This window comes from Episyrphus balteatus, chromosome 2 (genome assembly GCF_945859705.1).
Source record: "Episyrphus balteatus chromosome 2, idEpiBalt1.1, whole genome shotgun sequence".
Taxonomy (NCBI): Eukaryota; Metazoa; Arthropoda; class Insecta; order Diptera; family Syrphidae; genus Episyrphus; species Episyrphus balteatus.
Window position 1 is genome coordinate 111143682 of NC_079135.1, and position 19145 is coordinate 111162826.

The window sequence follows — 19145 nt, forward strand, 5'->3', positions numbered from 1 at the left end:
TGATTCCACATCTTTCTAGCTCTACTAGCGGTATAACCTTAGACGGCGAAAAGAGGAAACTTTTAGTGAATGACATCTGTCGTTAAAAGGTAGTGCTTTCTCTGTTTTTCTATATTTGTTCCTTTCGCACTTCGTCAAAAATGTTGCACTTATTCTCCGTTTTTTTTTAGGGCGAAGAAACAAGTGGAACCAACCTGAATATGCTTCTAGCAGTCCATATAAATATTAAGTCAATGGGGCTAAGGTGTTGTTGTATTTAACATGTAAATTGCTTAGCCCAGACTGCGTTTTTTTGTCTAGTTAAGACCGGTTGTAATAACAAACACAACTAATTTTGCAATACAAAAAGTGAAATAAAATTTAAAGTGAGGTTAAATTCGAGCGAATTACGGAATGCGTTTTGTATTCGTGAACTTCGAATTTACATTTGACAGTTCGCAAATCCGAGTTATTGGTCGCACAGAAAATAAAATATGTTTCACTTTACTAAATGAAATTGGGCACGTTCAGGAAATATTAGGGACTAAATATTTAGGCAACGTCATTTTTTGAACGGAAATTTGAGTAAATTGACTTAATTAGTTTGGATATGATGTAATTGTCAAATTTCGAAATTTAATTAAAACCGCATGGGGCAAAAACCGAATTTAACTTAACTTTAATAAATAAATAATATTAATTATTGCCGATAATGCACTTTTAACTCGTTTTTCACATAAATAAATTCAATTTTGCTAACGAAATTCTATAATTAAAAACAATCAGCTGTCATGTTGACAAAAAAAAACTTTCCTAGATTTTAAGGTAAAATTTTCTTGCCTAATTTTCCAGTTAGCTTTCCAATAAAATTACCTAAATTGGAAGGATTTTTTTTGACAGTTGACCAATCAGAGGCCGAGAAATTACCTAAATATTTAGTCCCTAACGTTTCTGAACCTGCCCATTCCTAAAATTTTTTTCTTTAAAAAGTTCGTGAAGTAGTAAGTAGGAGTTTTACATGTCAATGTCAAACATGGGTGTGTTTTTTTCCAAGAGAAAAGGACTATCGAACGCATAGATATTAGGAGTATTCATGCAACAGTGTAAACTCTGGGTAAAGGCTTAACTACATTCACCACTTTTTGAAAAAGTACAAAAGTGAAAATATTTTTTTTCTCGCTAGAGGGATTTTTTTGTAAAAAAGAGTTTACAAATTGATTTTTGGACGGAAAAATAAGCATTCTGCATCATTTATTTTAATTTTCTATCCCGAAAAACCATACAAAAATGCGTTTGAAAATTTTCACTTTTGTACTTTTTCACTTTTTGAGCCAATGTAGTTAAGGCTTAACGCTGGAAAAAATGTTAAAATTGTCCAACCCATACACATGACGTTAACGTATTAGCCTAACTTATCTCGTATGCCGTAATTCAACCCTAGTTTTACGCCGTTTCATGAATACCCCCATTTAATAAAGAAAAACAATTTATCTGTTTTCCCTTTTATACACTTCAAATACGTTTTTTAACCCTCAAACTAGTACAACGAGAAAAATGACAAAAATACTGGTATGTTGCACTCATGTAAATAGTTCGTAATGTTTTGAAAATCATTCAAGTAGTGTATAGTAGCCCTAAAAAACATTGAATTCGGAATTTCGCTCATCTGTTAGTACCAAAAGAACAAAAGAAAATAGAAAAAAATATCTCCTAAACTGGGTGAAGATCAAAACAAACCAAATTTTTCAAGGACGCACGCAATTTCAAAGAACTGTTGTTTGTAAAAAAAAAACTCATACAAATCGATTTCAAGTGTTTTTTTGGTAGTAACGTTCTACTATTCGGAATTTCGCTCATCTGTCAGTACCAAAAGAACAAAAGAAAATAGAAAAAAATATCTCCTAAACTGGGTGAAGATCAAAACAAACCAAATTTTTCAAGGACGCACGCAATTTCAAAGAACTGTTGTTTGTAAAAAAAAAACTCATACAAATCGATTTCAAGTGTTTTTTTGGTAGTAACGTTCTACTATAAGTCTAGTGTCTAAAAATCGAAAAAATTACGGAATTTAAAATATATTTCTATGCTGTATTTTTTGCTTTTTTGTTTTGTTGGTTTGTTTTTGCTGGTTTGTTTTGATTTTCGCCGAGTTTAAAACGTCAAAATGGTAACTGTAAATAGAAAGAGAAGAAAAGGACAAATGTTCGAACTTCCCTATCACGCTTGCCGTGCATTACGTTACGTAATGTTTAAATTTTGGATGTCAAAAATCTGAAAGTTGAGTAAAAATTCTGAAACCAATTGAAATATCCCAAAAGCAAAACTCAAGTTGTTATTTCATAGCTGAAAATTGTTTATAAATGTTTTTAAACAAAATAAACAATGGAATTCTCATCAATATGTCGCGTTTGCATGCAGCCAATTTCCATGGAGTACATCGATTTAGATACTCCATTTAATGAATCAACATACTTTGATTGCTTCAACTATTGCACCAAATTAGAAGCTAAAGCTAGCGACAATCTTCCAAAGGCAATTTGTATTTCGTGTTCGAATTTAATGCAGATGGCATATGACTTTATCACAGCTGCCTTGGAAGCAGATCGTTTGTTCCGCGAATGCGTGTTGCAGTTGGAAGAATGTGAAGAGGATATCAAAATCATGAAAAATGATCTTGAAGACTTGGATGAAATTATTCCAAAGGTAAATGAATGAAACATTATTGTGTTCTTTCCTTCTTAGCTTTTTCCAGAGGTGAGCAAAACGAAAAACCTAGAAAGCTAAATAGCATAAATTCTTCAGTTAAACTGTGCTTTAATTCGTTGTCAGGTTTCAGGTACGCTATCCAATTTGCTAAACACAAACTTCTAGTTCAGCAGTACGTACCACAGTAGCGTGTGCGGTTTCTCCAGATGTACTTCAGCTCCCTTCAGATCTTCCCAAGTTCCGTTTGCTCTTTCTCGAATATCCTCCTCCATTAGATTTTTACTCATTCGGATTCGGCTCTTCTGTTTTTAGAAGCGTGTGTCGAATCCAGCCAATTACGTATTCGTATAATGAATTCAATAGATTTTTGAATACAGGTACGTTTGGGTCAGAAAATCGTTAAGATATTTCCGAGACATTTTTTACGAATGTTTGCAAAACCCCTGTTGTAGATGTAACGTTGGAGGGGCTGCATCCGTACGTATTCAACATTTGAGCGTACATACGTAGCTTGCTTTTTTATGCTCAAAGAGTTATGCCTGCACATACCGAAAGCAGATCGCCTGGGATGGAGCAGAACATTACCTTAAAAGAAGTGAGATTGTTTTTTCCTCCTCACTCGTGCAGCTTTTGTAAGAATTGTCAAGTCCCGTAGCGTCTATTACTTTTAAACAGCGATGGGTTCATCAATATGTATCCTGTGGGTAAAATTAGTTATTTCCGGTTTAAGCTAGTTCGTCAGTCAATGTTAATGTTCAACTCTTGCGTCAAACATCAGATGAGGTAGTCAAGGTCTGTTTTAGCAGAGATAGAATCCAAAGATTTAAATGCAGCTTGGCTCACTGGATGCTCCGAATATTCACGTTAGATATCCTTTATAGGTCGTTTCAAATCAAAAGTCCCATGGAAAATTGAGCAAAAATAAAAAAAACTCATGCCCTTACTGGAAGGAAGTATTTATGAGGCAGCTGAACTTTTTCTAAAATTACGATAAAATAATGAAGAACAGTTCTTGATATCCCTATTTTAATTAATTTATCCGTCTGTGAGGTTCACTGGGTTAGCCTAAGAAAGCAGAGGCAAGTCTCCCGGGCTTGCATCACTCCAATACAAAAAAACATACAATTATTTAAATATTTATCATTTGAAGGCAGTTGGGATAACTTTGCCGAAGATATTATTATAGGACTAGGTGAATATGGACCAGAAATGTCCAGTTTATATGATAGCAATTCATAACTTAAAATTCTATTCACAACTTTTAATTTGTATAATTGGGCAGTAAATATCTTATTTTTATTTTTCAATTATTTTGGAGTCGTCACCATAGAAATCATAAATAAACAAATTCAGATTTTTCATTTGCTTATTTTTTTCTCTAGCATTTCTTTCATTCAAACAAGCATGATTTGTTGTTATTTTTGAGTTGATTTGTCGCAATGAGCAAATAAAATTGAGTTTTTTGTTTATTTGTTCTGAATTTTATTGGAAGGGAGAAAATAAACTCTGAGTCAGGACTTTTGATTTGAAACGACCTATAGCAATGAATTTGTCTACCTCCATCACTGGAATGATAGAGTTTCCAACTTTTGGTCCACAGTGGTCAGATTTACTAATCTAAATCTTATTAAACACAATATTAGGTATTATTTATCTTTTACCTATTTTATGAGTTTTTTTTCGATAAACTGTACAATTAAAAAAAGTCTTACCGCTCATATACCGGCAAGAGTCACGGTTGCCTTGTGAGGCGTTCAAAATAAAAATGGTTCGAGTTCATTTAAAATTTTTGCATTTTTGAATTTATTTCATGAAGCTCTTTCTCAAGAACTACATGACATATATGTTTCACATATATATCAATAGCTTTATATCTCCAGATTTTCTTTCTTTCATTTTATTTAAGATAAAATGAAACCATTAATTTTTAAGACCTTAAAAAATCCAACCTACATATATAGAAGTGGACTTGAGTCATTATTCTGCCCATAATCTCGTAAAGGCCCCAACTACAAAATTTTCGATTTTGATTTTTTTTGCATATTTGGAGTTAGGGCATTGTGTCTGATTTATTCTTATTTATTTTTTTAGCCTAGGTCTTCAAGTACATCAGAAAATTCAATATGTACTTTTGATTTTTTTCATTTTTATATGCAAACTACTGTTTTCTTTTTTAATTTTTCGTTTCCATGCTTGCAGTTAGGCTGCTGTTTTCCGTCAATTACATTATAATCTTTGAACAACAACAACATCTTGAAGATGCTTTTTCTTATAAAAAAAATAATATGCATTTTTTTCTTATTCGAATTACTAGAAATATATTGTTACCTCAAGTTTTCCTGTTGAAGAAGAAATTATCGTAACAGATATTAAACCTATAAAGCTCATTAATGACAAACAAAAATTTGATGATGGAAGTCTTATTCAAAATACAGTCGAAGAATATGAAATTGTCGAAGAATATCAAACCCATTGCTCTCCTACTACCTCCGAAGGTGTCGATAAAGGCGAAGATGAAAATGAACTACAAGAAAGCGCTTTACAGTTTTTAACAAAGAATGTGATGCAAAGAGAAAATATAATGCCTAGTATGAATAAGGAACAACAATCAGAAATTATGGAAGAAGAAACTGACTTGATCGTAGATGAACCAAATGAGGTTTCTGTTGTAGCTGAATTGGATCGAGTTGACAATTTCGACAATAATTCAATTGATGATGCTGCCGAAGATGATCAATCTGAAAAAAGTTCAAACGAAAAACAACTTAGCAATGAATGCCCTATTTGTAAAAAAATTGTTCGCAAAAACATGGCGGATCATATTAGGGAATGTTATGGTATGTCAGTGACTCGAAAACGTTAATTTTATCTTTGGATATTATAGACTTAGATTGGCTAAATGATATCGTTTAATTATTTATTTATTTTTTTTTTTTTGAAAATTGTATAAGTTGCCATGTCATAGAACTCTTGAATAAAAATTTGTTTACCCCTTTTCCAGGCACACAACCATACACATGTGAAAAATGTGATGCTTCATTTTTCTACGTGAAAGATTTGAGAAATCACACTATAAAAAAACATAACAAATTTGAAGATTCTTGGTATTGCAATTTGTGTGGAGAAGCACTCTTGTCCAGAGCCGATCTTTCGTTACACCGAAATAAGGATCATCGTGGTAATGTTAATATTTCTTGTATTTTAATTTAAATTCAATTTAATTCTATTTTGCTTTTCTTTAAGATAAAACTCCCGGATTATGTATAACTTGTGGTAGTTCTTTTGATGATCAAAATGCTCTAACAGAGCATGTGACCAAAGAACATTGGTCTCGAAAAAGACCAGTGGAATGTCCACATTGTAAAAAGAAATTCCAATTAAACACTCTACCACAGCATGTTCGATTTGCACATATAGATATTGTTAATGCTTCGGGAGACAAACAATTCACGTGTAAATATTGCTTTAAAAATTTTGAAGACACAAGAGAGCTGGAAGAACATACTAAAACGCATACAGGTACATTTAACCAGATAATATTGTTTACTTTATATTAAGGAATATGAATATTTCTTTTAAAGGAACGCTCGAATTCTCATGTGAAATTTGCGGACAAGATTTCACAGGAAAAAGAACATTTGACAAGCATGTAGAACAAATGCACCCAACACCGGGTGATGAGGAATATGCAAAAAAATGCCCCAAATGTGATTTTACTACCTCAAACGAAGCGTTATTATTGAAACACAAAAAACGTCATTACAACAATGACTATTATAAAACCAACTTTAAGAGATACACATCCAACAAAAAGAAACTTAACCAATATCTATGTTCTTTCTGCCGTAAGTTTGTTAACACAATCTCATCTGAAGTAAAGAATCATTTTAAAATTTTTTGTGTTTTTAAGCTAAAAAATATAACAATTCTAAATCTCTGCGTGATCATGAAGATTTTAAACATGGCGACAAAAAAGCTGGCCATGAATGTGATGTATGTGGCAAAAAATATTACAACAAATGTGCTTTGCGAAATCATAAAAAAAGTGCACATGGAGTTGAACGTCCATTTTTATGTGAAGAATGCCCGAAAGCTTTTAAGCTTCGATCGCAATTAGTTCAGCATATAAGATTTCATTCAGAAAGGAATATTGCATGTCCGTATTGTGATAAAAAGTTTTTACTACCATGCTATCTTAAAGTACATCTTCGAACGCATACAAATGAGCAACCATATGCGTGTCATTTGTGCGATAAGAGATTTGCAATTAAAGTAAGACTGACATATCATTTGGCCAAACATGATGGTGTTGTAGTCAAATGTGAATATTGTCCAGAAACGTTTAAAAATAAGGCAAGTTTAAGAATTCATCGATTTGAACATATAGGATATCCATTTGTTTGTGATATATGCCAAGAAAAACATCACCGAAGAATTGGGTAAGTGCATTTTATTTTGTAAATTATTTTAAATAAATTATTACTTTATAATGAAGATTGGAGGTAATTTTGTCATTTGTGATTTACGTTAAAAACTATAAATAAGAAGGAGCAAAAAGTCATAATTCCGTAAAACACTGAAATAACTTAGTTTGCGGGATCATATCGAGCCCTACCCCCCAAATTATCGCAAGCGCCAAATTAAAATTTGAATTATAAACAACAATTATATTTTTCAAGCTCTAAGAACGAATAAGATGTAATTTTTCGTGTTTATTTAATCAACAATTCCTCAAGAAAACAGTCACATCAAAGTTGTCTCTGAAAAGTCTAAAAACAAAAGATAATAAGGATTTTTCTTTAAACATAAGCGATATGGAGCTTCCGATAATTTGGCGGGAAGGGCTCGATATTTTGCCTCGATGTTTTATGATTTGAACCTCATTATTGCGGCCTTGTGTAGTCATTAGGTCAAAAATTTTTTGGTCACACTTTTTGCTCCTGAGCTCAAAAGTGCCTCTAAAAATTATTTTTTATATTCCTTCTTGAATGTTTAAAAATTGTGGTTATATTTCATAAAAACTTAAATTATTAGCCTTGCCCGTCATATGAAGAGATCACATGGACTCATATATACGGAAGAAGACATCAATGAAAATCGCTTCAGAAACATGAAAAAAATCTACGGAAGAACAGACGATAATCCTGATGTTGAGCCAGTGCCCCACCCCCAGCCACAACCCGACAATACCAACGAAATTTGAAATTATGGATGTAAAGTAAAAATAAAAGAAATGTATTACACATAAATGTATATTTATTGTAATTTACTTGTATGTATTTCTGATAGTTGTAGAATACTTTTATAACAATTATTTTTAATTTAAAAAAAAAGTATGCTTTATAGAAAATAGTAATAGATATTTAAAAAAAAAAAAACACTTACATTTTTTTTGTGTTAATTTAAGTTTCTTTAAGTTATATATTTGGAGAAAAAAACAAGTACAATGTTTCTTAAATCAGATCAATAAAAAATATCATGTAAAATAACTTAAATTGACCGCGTTCAAGTCAAGTTTGTAAGGTCTGGCATTTGGAGAATGTCTATTAAACTCATCTTAACTCGATTCCTAATTAAAATCTTACTTTAAAAATCATTGTCAAATATTCAAAATGTTCGTGTTTATACATAATTTCATATGTTTTCTAATGTTAGAAATGAAATTTGTAATTTAAGTGTAGATAATCATCTTTATATGGCTGGTTCATTTTGTTTCTTTATGATTTAATTTTAATCAACAAACTTGCTCTGAACCCGGTCATTTGACGTAGAAAATATTTTAAGGTTATAAGTTTTTTTTTTCTTGAAGAAGCAAAATTACTTTTTCATTTATTTACGAATTGAAACGTAATATATAGTAGGAAAATTAAAAATTTTAAAATATGTTCACATTTAGAAATTGCCAAACGATTAACTTAAAAAAAAAAACATTAAACAAATAAAGAGAAAAAGATCAAAAATATTTGTATTTTTTATTTATTATGAATAGCAGCAAAGAAGTATGTACATACAAATTATATAAACTGCGGTAAATTGTAAATTTCACCCAGTTATCGAAAAAATTATGATTTTTTTTTAAACCGCCATGATCATTGAAATTGCTTATCTTAAAAAATTAAACTTTAATCAATTAAATAATACTTTTTTTCTAGCTGACCGCTTAAGTCAATGCTATTAATATTTATTGTGAAATTTTAATGTGAGATTCAAGTCTAAAACTTTTGTTCGCACGGAATTTTAAAAGCTATTTCGAGATTAATCCGGATGAAATTATCCTTTCCCGTTAAAGCTAGGACGCTGCTGATGCGAAACGAAAAATCTCATACAGGAATGACACAACGAAATAAACGAAAAATTTCGTTCAACTTTTCGTTCTGCAGTACGCTGTTCGATACAGTGAAATTGAAAAGTCTCCACTTCTTTTTCGCACACAAACAATTCCCGGGGAGATTAATTATGTGAGGAAAAATGACATTTGAGTTTTGTTGTTTGTTTTTGTTGTTCATTTTGTGATTGCTTGCCTTTCTGAGATGCGTGTTTGCTTTTTTGAATATTGTGAATATTTTTCCGTCGAGATTTCACAAGAATTACGTTGCCCTCGTGGAGAGCGTCGAAAAATTTGTTTCGTACTAGGCTTAAATTGTTTTGTTGTTCTCCAACAAAATTTATTTTAAAAAAGATATATCGTGAAACTAGTAAATTTTTAGAACTTGAACAACAATTCGTCCGAAATTAACAATAGGTATGTTCATGTGAATCTCACAATGGGAACTTTGCTTTGAAATCAACATTGAAGACATCAATCATAATCCGATAGTCGAAAATATACCGGAACGGCAATAAAAAAGTTTACTTTATATTGCCTTTATATCGCCTTATACTGAGGCGATATAAAAAAAAATTTGATGAAAACAATATACACTCCTGCTCAAATTTAACGCACATCATATTTATTTTACAGAAAATTCCTACTATTACTTTGTCTCACAGTATCGTGGTTATTTTCTCAAATAAGACAGGAGTGATCTTAAATTGAAGGTATGGAGTAAAATGTTTGTGGGGAAGATTTGGAGAGATATGCTGAAGTCTATCTGTCAACCCGCTAACCTTTTAGAGATGAGTCATACATTTTCATGAAGTAAACTCTGCTTTACAACACCTACGGAGTTAGTGAGCTCTCCTAGACCTACTTTAAGTACCCAAAAATACTTGACTGATATCCTCGAACACCATGCGGTTCCAATCACCAATAGATTTGGTCCACAGTTCAGTCTGATGCACGATAATTCATGCTAGAGTGGTTTGAAAATATCTTCAAGATTAAAATATGCCACCCTTGAATTGACCTCACAGATATTCGGATTTGAATTCAATAGAACATGTCTAGGAAATGTTGAAAAAAGTGCATTTGCGGCCGAAATCCACCTCCAAGCATTCTTGATCCACAGAAAATTGGAGTGAAAGAAAAGTTACAATAAAACCTTCAAATGTTAATTCGTGGAATGAATAGATGACTCCAAGTTGTCATAAGCGCTAGAGGAGACAATGCCAAGTATTGAATAAAATTATTGGAAAGAACTGTCAGGTGCTTCCATTTTTAAAAATTTTTTTTCTTAAAAAACAAAAATTATTTTAATATCAGTTTTCAGACCTTAAATTGCTAAATTTGGTTCATCTTATTTTTGGTTGATAATACTGTTGCAGTTTAGCATTTTTCTGACTTGCTTAATAACAACCAAACACAAAAAAATACAACAAATAATTTAAAAGCCATTTTAAATAAGATGTAGGGGTATGACTAAAGAAGAAAAAAGTGTGCGTTAATTTTGAGCAGGAGTGTATTAGACCCTATCGTTAATCCCCAGGGGAATTTTGTTTCCCACGGAATTCTTTGTGTGATCGTGGTAGTCCCTCAGAACTTATTTCCTGGGAACAAAAAATCGTATGAAATTACGTCTAAATTCCCCTGAAAAATTGATTTCAATACGGAAGTAAAAGATGACTATTGGTAGTAACAAAGACCAGAGGTCTTCCCGACCTCAACCTGGCAACATTTGGCATCGTAAAGTGCATTGTACATCTCACATAACTAAAAAACGATATTAGTTTCAAACTAAAGGTAATGTCGTCAGATTTAAAAAATCTGAATTCTTTAGAAACGATGACGAAACTGTCAAGCTTTCAACTGAAAAACTTATGAATTTTGAAAAAAGATGTTACTACCTTTGATTTGACAACAATATGGACTTTTTTCTATGAGATGAACTATGCTATTTGCATTACAAAATACATACAAAAATAGCAGCGTAATCAGAAACAGGTGTGGTTTAATAAAATAAGAAATTGCAGTATCGAGTTGATTGCGGGATCGAATTTAAAACACGTCCGGATAGTTTGGTGGTTAAAGTATTATGATTATATTTCAATTTGAAAACACAAAATTGAAGAAACAAACATTGTATGAAGTAGTTAATATTTCTAAAAAGAGAATATTGCCGTGTTCTTGCGATTTATCTTATTAAAAAAAAAAAACATGGCTTCTAAAATGTAAAAAGTTTTATTTTTCGAAGGTTGTTTTATCTCTAAATTTTCAAGAGGTATTGTCTAAATTTCTTACGTGTGTACACCAAAAGCAGAATTCTTTTTATGTTAAAAGTAGCTCCGGTCATAATGATGACGAAATCATTAGTGCAATATTAGACTTTTGTTTTTTTTTTTTGAGAAATAATTCTAATACAAAAAGAATTGCTACTAATTGTCAATCATCTGCTGCTATTTACTAGGGTCAGTTTCAGTCATAATGGGCATATTATGGATGACAATTCAACCTTATTGGGAGTGTAGTTTGTCTATCGGTAGACGACTTTGTCGATAGTTGATCATCGCAAATGAATTTTGGTATTGTAAACAACATTTTTTTTTTATCGTTCGATCTTTTCGTTTACAATTTTGCTATCGACTCAAATCAAGTTCATAATAATTATGATATTTGTTATTGTGAATTATTCACAATAACAAATATCCTTGTCGAAAGAAATATACAGTATTAAAACATATACGACCCTATTCTGCTATTCAATTCACGTGAATCGAAAGATTCCCTTCCCTTTTAAACATGAAATTGGCTTTGAAAAACTTCTATTTTTCGATAGCAAAGTTTTGTTCTGCTTGTTTTATAAATTCTAAAGAAAAAAGTTTTAAAAATTTTAAACCGCCTTTTAAACGCTTCTTTTTTTTGATTTTCACGTAAATCGAATAGCAGATTAAGGCCGATATTTATCGATTCAATCTAATCGAAAGTTGAAAGATACTACCAATAAGGGTCTGAGTTCTTGAATGGATTCAGAGAACAAATTTAGTTTTTTGAAGGTAACCTTCTCTAAACGAATAATCTTGTTTAATTTCCGAAAGAAAAATTGTCATGCAAGTGAACAAAGGTTCGTAAAGACGACTGATTTTAGCTTATAGCCAGTTTTCACTAGATCCCAAATGAGATAATTACGCAAATAATCTCATTTCGAATGTCAAGGGTCAATAAACTTCTAATATTGGATGTGTTCCTTTGGGCTCGGCATAGTACATTTTAGTACTTCTGAATCCATTCAAAGACATTTTTTCTATAGTAGAAATGGAGTTGAAAAACCAGAAGTACTTAGCAGTAGATACTTTAGGCCAAAGGAACACAGCTATGGTGCACGTAAGTGTTCCTCGACTTTGAAAATCTCCTAGACAAATAAATTAAAAAAAAATAGGAATTGTTCACCTCGAAGACCCAAAGAGTTTCGTTCAAATAAAAATTAATACTATTTGATGTTAGAATAAAAAAAATGAAAAATAAAAATAATACTTTACGCGCATAAAACTTACAATCTATTAAATGTGGATTAAAATATAACTCTATAAGTAAAATGCTTTCCACGAATTATTATTGTGGATTGACCAACTGCATCTGCTGTAGTCTTCTTCTTCGTCATCTTCCTCATATGGTAATGCAATCAATTATTTTTCTTTTTTGGCTTCTTAGGATTACGTGAACGACTTTTCGCCTTGCACAATGGACAAATTGGAGCATTACGATGTATCTGCTGATGACAAGACAAACAAGATTTCATCGGTGGTGGCTGTTGTCTGAGATTCACATTGAAATCCGAACGAAACGTTGGATGACCCATTCCAATCGATGGGCTCTGCTGTAAACGATTTGTCGGAGGAAATTCGCTCTTATTCAATCGAGCCACGGAACCACCCACCGACGAGGGCGGCGGTGGTGCCGGCGGCATAAATGCATGCTGTGGACCGGATGGTGGCAACGATGTGATTGTAGCTTCTGGCAATAATGGATGTCTGGGATGCGGACGTGCTAGCGACGATGCCGATGACGAAGTTGCTGCTGCAGCATTTTGGGCTTTTAAGAAATTCGCCTGGAAGCGATCTTTCGAAATGGTAGAGCCTTCTTCTTCGTGCAAATCACGAAGTGGACTCAACCCAAGATAGTCTCTTCGCATGTGATCGATTTGATATTTCATTGCGAGATATTCTTCATAGATGCGATTGGCCATATCAATGGAACGTGTTTGATTCTCTTTTGTTTGCTTGATGACATTTTCCATGTCATTTATATCGGCATGAATTTGTCGCAGTTCTTCGACATGGCTCATTTTTTCTTCCAACAAATGTTCCATTTCTTTGCGATACTCTTCGAGACATTTCTCTTCGTCATCGCTGATTTTGACTTCTTTGATTATTTTGACTTTGAGTTTTTCTAGCTGAACGGTTTTGTCGCGAATATCTTTAACAGCTTCTAGTTTGCCATAGTAGTGTCGTTCATTGGAAGAGGAAATTTCAGTAGTGGCCATTTTTGTTTTTGTTGACACACAATATATTGGGAGACGTTCGTGTGTGGTTGGCTTTTTTTTTCCTTCGTCGTTTTTGGGGGAAATCGATTTCTATTTAAGTTCGAAAGAACTTTTGTTATTTTTGATAGTATATCAATACATTTTATAACTTTGCATAGTTATTTGAATTGTTTATAGATTAAAGTTAATAATTAAAACATTTTTATTATTTTTCACTTGAAATGAAAATTGAATTTCGCTGAACTAAAATGTGCTGTCGTTTCGGCTGGAAAAATTTGTTTATGAAAAAATCTGTCTGGTTCTGTGATTTTTATTTGTTTGAGAGCGTATGCGTGTGGTCATTATAAGGGATGTCGAAAGTAGTAATGTAGTACTTTTTCGTTTGGTTTTGCTACTCAAACTGCGTCATCTGCACTTTTTATGTTCATTAAAATATTTTTACTTCTGTACTTTTAAAATAATTACTAATTTAGATAGTGCTTCAATTTTCTATTTTTCATTTTTTTTACCTCATTTATTATTATCTTTTGCGATTTTTCCTTCCTCCTAAATAAATGGAAAATACTGCTCTTAGAATTCCTGAAACGACACCTCTGGTGCTGAGAGGTTTGTTCAGATAGTTGCAACCAAACTGAATACAACTTTATACAGAAGGTTTGTTCAGTGATACGTCGTTTATAAGATCGAATTGAATCTGAATCGAAATTTCGATCCAGGTAAATGAGTATACCCAGATCGAGGAATCGAACTGATATACTTTATTTTCATCGCCACAAAAACAGTGAATCATATATGATTCATTGAAATAAGTGTGATATATGATATTATATTTTGATTATGATCATATCCTTTGTTATTGATTTTGACAATGCAAATATTTTATTAAAAAAGAAGAACTGAACTTATCAAGTTGTACTTTTAGGGCCAGTTGTAAAGATACTTAATCCGTGGATCTGACATGGCGACAAGGCGATATGGCGACAAAGCGACATGGCGACATCCCGACAACCAATTTGGGTTCTATAAAGCTTTACAGATGCAATTGTTGCTTCAAGCATTAGAAGCAAAATTGTTAGTAGGGATGGTGACATGGCGACAGGGCGACAGGGCGACAAGGCAACAAGGCGACCTGGTGACATGGCTACAAGTCGACATGGTGACAAGTCGACATGGTGACATGGCGACAAGGTGACATGGCGACAAGGTGGCATGGCGACAAGGTGACATGGCGACCCGGCGACATCCCAACTAACATTTCAGCTTCGGTTAAGGTATTACAAAAGCTACATTTCAGCTTCTTTTAAACTTTAGTAAGGTTGTTGGGCATGGAAAAAGGAGAACGTTATACAAATTTGGCCCTCTATAAGGATCTCAAACGAAGCTTTACCGAAGCTTTGAGATTTGACAGATAGCTTCGGAAGAGCTTGTATATCTCTTTAATACATGTCTTATCGAAATTAAAAAAAACTACAAAAACAAAAAAGAATTCTTTTTTAACTGGTTTTAAATCATGAATTTTATCTTTTGATCTCATATTATATATAACATTCCATTATAGCCTTTTCACACCAAGCCAAAAACGCGGTTTTTGCGAAAAACCCCAAAAACCTATATCAAAAACACAAGTTTTTCCATACATTTTTCATAAACCACAAGTTTTCGTAAAACACAAGTTTTTGATTAAACTCGTCAAAAACCTGAAAATGAAAACATTCAACTCCAAACGAAATAACCAAACAAACCTTTTGAGAAATTCAGCAACAATTCAGCACACAAAAAAAAAAGAACTGACAGCAGACAAAAAAAAAGAACTGACAGGCAAAGATAACTAGTTGTTTTACAAATGCGGTTTGTTAATTTTTTTTTGATAATATAAATCAAATTCGTTTTTTTATTTCTTTCATTAATTACAGAAAATGGCATAGCACAAAAAAAAAAACAAAAAAAAAAATGATGTGGGGGACCAAAGATGAGGAGTTCCTGTTGGAACTTTGTCTAAAGAATTTGAGAGGCGGCCAATTTATTATTCTCTCTATATTAAAATGAAACTACATAATTTAACGACCAAATAAATAAAATTGTATTTAAATTGTCAGAGTTTATTTTATTTGATCAATTTTGTGAGCTCAAGCTGATTGTAACAACAAAAATAAATAAATCCCACTGAAAACTTGACATTTGGATGTCAAAACATTATAAACGTCAAACAAAAACCTGTAAACTTGTGGTGTGAACGCTTTTCAGGTTTTTGAAAACTTTTTGCCATAAACCGCGTTTTTGGGTTTGGTGTGAAAAGGCTATTAGTTTTTAGTAGGTATATCTATTAATAATAATTTTAAGAGTATATAATTTTTTTACCACACCCAGGAATCGAACTTCGTATCTGCTTGGTGGTAGTCCATCACTCTACCCACTCGGCCATCCTAGTATATTCATTAATGAAATCAAAAACTTAATCAGTTCAAATAGCAAAAAAATGTCAGAGCTAAATTATTCAATGTCAAAACCAAAAAGTGTTCGAGCTAGATTATTTAATATCAAAACCAAAAATCAAATACAAAACTTGGTAATTTCTGTAAAGCTTCTATAAATTCATTAAACAGGCTAATAAGAAAAACAAGCTTTCTTCGTTTAAGTTTCTTTAATAGTATTTAAACAACTTATTAGAAGTTGTTAAACAAGTCTGAACTTCTATAAGCAGTTAAATTCTGAAGCAAGCTTAATATAAGCTGTATACAAAGTAGAACCTGCGAGATTTCAATTTATAGAAGCTGTTGTGCTAGTTGGGATGGCAACAAGGTGACATGGCAACATGGAATAAGTTAATTCAGATGTGTTCTAAAAACTCACAAAATATCGATTGCCGTGAAAAAACGAGCAGTTTCATAGGCTTCCCGAATTTTATTTTTCCATTGTGAAATAAAAAAAAAAGTATCAGAATATGTTCAGAAGACCACAATGCATAAACCATGAGTTGCACGCAGTGATCTGAAAGAAAAGTCCAAAAACGCAAAGTCCAAGGTGACAAGGCGAACTGGCAACAAGGCGACATGGCAACAAGGCAACATGGCGACAAGGCTCATAAGTTAAACAAGCATTCTTCAGAGGCTTCCCGAATTTTATTTTTCCATTGTCAAAAAATAAAAAAAAATAAAAGAATATGTTCAGAAAACCACAACGCATAAACCATGAGTCGCACGCAGTGATCAGAAAGAAAAGTCCAAAAACGCTGCACTCTATGTACAGGTAAGTTATTAAAGCCTAGTACGCAGCTGAAACGGAATTCTGAACGAAAATTTCGTTTTGCTTTTCGTTTTTCAGTACTTCGCTTACTTTTTACTGTCCTGTGCATTTTTAATTCATTTATTTCTTGTTTTATTTTTTTTTATTTTGACTTTGACACTACTCCTACTTTAGTGCTGAAACTACACAAAATCAAATTTGTCACCCTATGGTCTCCAAATCAATATAAAGTGTTAGCACTGGCAACTGTCAAAATCTGACAGAAATTTTGCATTTTCCCATTTCAAATTTTTGTAGTCCACTGTACACTTGTTGATTTCATGTAGATGTCATTTTTTTGTATAGAAATTTGTTTGCTTCTTGTACTTGTTCTTTTCGGTGAATGACCCATATTTCATATGGATTTCCTTTAAACAACAATTCCAAAATATTGCTGACTCGACAAACAAAAAAGAAATAATCGACCTCAATAAACTTTTTTTTATAGATTTCACTTATAAATTTTAGACCGTGACTTTGAATAAAGGTGTTAATTAGTTCTGAAAATTTAATTTGTATTCAAAGAAGTTACAATTTCACTTTGATTAATTTAGAAAATTCAAATTTACCAATAACTTTCTATTTAGTCTAAGTACAATAAAGTAAGTGAATCAATCAAAGATAAATTAAAGAAAATATACTAATTTGTTTATACTATTTTTAAAGATCAAAATGGCAAAGGAGAAAAATACAATTCCAGCTAAAAAGTCCCTACTTATAGCCTATTTACTGTGGTTAATTGGCGGCTTCGTGGGCCTCCATCATTTGTACCTCCATCGCGATCGACACGCCTTTATTTGGTGGTGTACTTTAGGCGGCTACTTTGGTATTGGATGGATCTCGGAAATATTCCTTATTCCCGAATATGTTAGGGATGCTAATGAAGATCCTGAATTTGTAAAGAAATTTGTAGCACAATTGCAAACCAATAAAAAACCACCCTACTCCTCTCGTCGATTTGTCGGAGAAGTTTTACTTGGCTATTTGTTTGGTCAATTAATTCAAATGGCCATTCCCGAACACATTTTTGGAGGAATTGATTGGACATTCTTACACTGGGCAATTCCAGTTTTTATTGCCCTCGGTGTTTGGACAGTTGGCAATATTGGTCGTGAGCAAGGAGTCCTTTGGCATTGCCTGGTGGCTGCAATCTTGGTTTATCCAATTCGATATCTAATTTATGATGAAACCTACACATTGCTTGCTACTTCGGTGGCTACAGCTTTTGTGTTTGATACATTCTCTAAAGAATGGCAACGAACTCCGCCAAAACAACGAGGCAAGCTTGAAAGAACATTCAAGCTTTCCACTGCCATTGTTTTATACTTTGCTCTTTGGGGTAGCTTCTTATACTTTAATGGAACTATTAAAGATGAAGATGGAGGTGAAATACCCGTTCACGAGGCCATTCAGAATTTCCTTGCTTCTGCATGGTGGACCGATCTGACACAAGCTCTATACGATTCCTATCAATATGCTCAACATCATGGTTGGTATGAAACATGGAAGGAAATATTCGAAAGTATGGATGTCGATGGAGAGAGAAATTCATATAAAATACTTGGAGTTAGTGCAACTGCATCGCAAGCTGAAATAACAGCTGCATATAGAAAATTATCGAAAGAACATCATCCGGATAAGGTGAAGGATGAAAAGGATAAGAAAGCAGCAAATGCACGTTTTATTGAAATTCAACAAGCTTATAATGTTTTAAGTAAAATTAAATCGAGTCGTAGGAGAAAGAATAAGCAGTTTAATGATGATATTATTTTGTAAAAAAAAATGAACAAGCTAAGCTTTTTTAAAGATAACTTAAGTACATCACAATTCATTCCATTAAAAAAAAAACGCAACAAATACTTAAAATAGATATAAGCACTTTGAAATAAGAACCGTCCAAAAAGTCGAATAAGTTAAATATACTTTTTTTTACATATTTTTTTTACTTAAATATTTTAAGAAAAAATGAAACAAGACTTTTGTAGCGCAATGAAAGAATCTATGCAGAAATGCTGCATGTAAAAAATGACTAATAAATAGATAAACTCAAAAAAAAGTGTTCTTGATTTATTTTTTTATACGTTTAGCCTCGCAAAGTGATTGGGCCAAATGTATGTCTTGATTGGAATGTGGGAAAAATGAAGAAGGAATAAGTATGTCAAATGGTTTGAAAAATGCATATGTATATATTTATGGTGCCGTGATGGCGTGTAATATTTTGTAAAGCCTGGTACGCTGTTCGCGCGAAATTTTAGCTCCCATACAAATTATCGAAAAATTTTATCTCAGCTACATTGGATCCCATACAAATTACTTGTATGG

The 19145-nt window shown here is 32.4% G+C and overlaps 3 protein-coding genes across 3 annotated transcripts in view; 2 read left to right on the forward strand and 1 right to left on the reverse strand.

The window, feature by feature from the left end:
* The window catches only part of LOC129909650 (zinc finger protein 208-like), a 35007-nt gene extending 26410 nt beyond the window's left edge, over positions 1–8597 (forward strand). The window contains exons 7-13 of the mRNA XM_055986726.1: positions 2398–2682; positions 5000–5522; positions 5687–5863; positions 5929–6204; positions 6267–6530; positions 6596–7124; positions 7720–8597. Of these exons, the coding sequence (XP_055842701.1) occupies positions 2398–2682; positions 5000–5522; positions 5687–5863; positions 5929–6204; positions 6267–6530; positions 6596–7124; positions 7720–7888 (2223 nt within the window). The 3' untranslated portion in view covers positions 7889–8597. The remainder of the gene's footprint in view (positions 1–2397; positions 2683–4999; positions 5523–5686; positions 5864–5928; positions 6205–6266; positions 6531–6595; positions 7125–7719) is intronic.
* Positions 8598–12495: 3898 nt separating this feature from the next.
* LOC129910758 (zinc finger C4H2 domain-containing protein) lies at positions 12496–13835 on the reverse strand. Its single transcript, XM_055988265.1, has one exon. The coding sequence runs from the start codon at positions 13539–13541 to the stop codon at positions 12681–12683; it is 861 nt and encodes a 286-aa protein (XP_055844240.1). The 5' UTR covers positions 13542–13835; the 3' UTR covers positions 12496–12680.
* Positions 13836–17102: 3267 nt separating this feature from the next.
* Positions 17103–18847, forward strand: LOC129910324 (dnaJ homolog subfamily C member 22). The gene is made up of 2 exons (XM_055987659.1): positions 17103–17425; positions 17490–18847. The coding sequence occupies exon 2, from the start codon at positions 17496–17498 to the stop codon at positions 18597–18599; it is 1104 nt and encodes a 367-aa protein (XP_055843634.1). The 5' UTR covers positions 17103–17425; positions 17490–17495; the 3' UTR covers positions 18600–18847.
* Positions 18848–19145: the final 298 nt, after the last annotated feature.

Bases quoted from the DNA above. Each gene is read 5' to 3' on its own strand.
- LOC129910758 (XM_055988265.1), bottom strand. From the start codon at position 13,541: ATGGCCACTACTGAAATTTCCTCTTCCAATGAACGACACTACTATGGC.
- LOC129910324 (XM_055987659.1), top strand. From the start codon at position 17,496: ATGGCAAAGGAGAAAAATACAATTCCAGCTAAAAAGTCCCTACTTATA.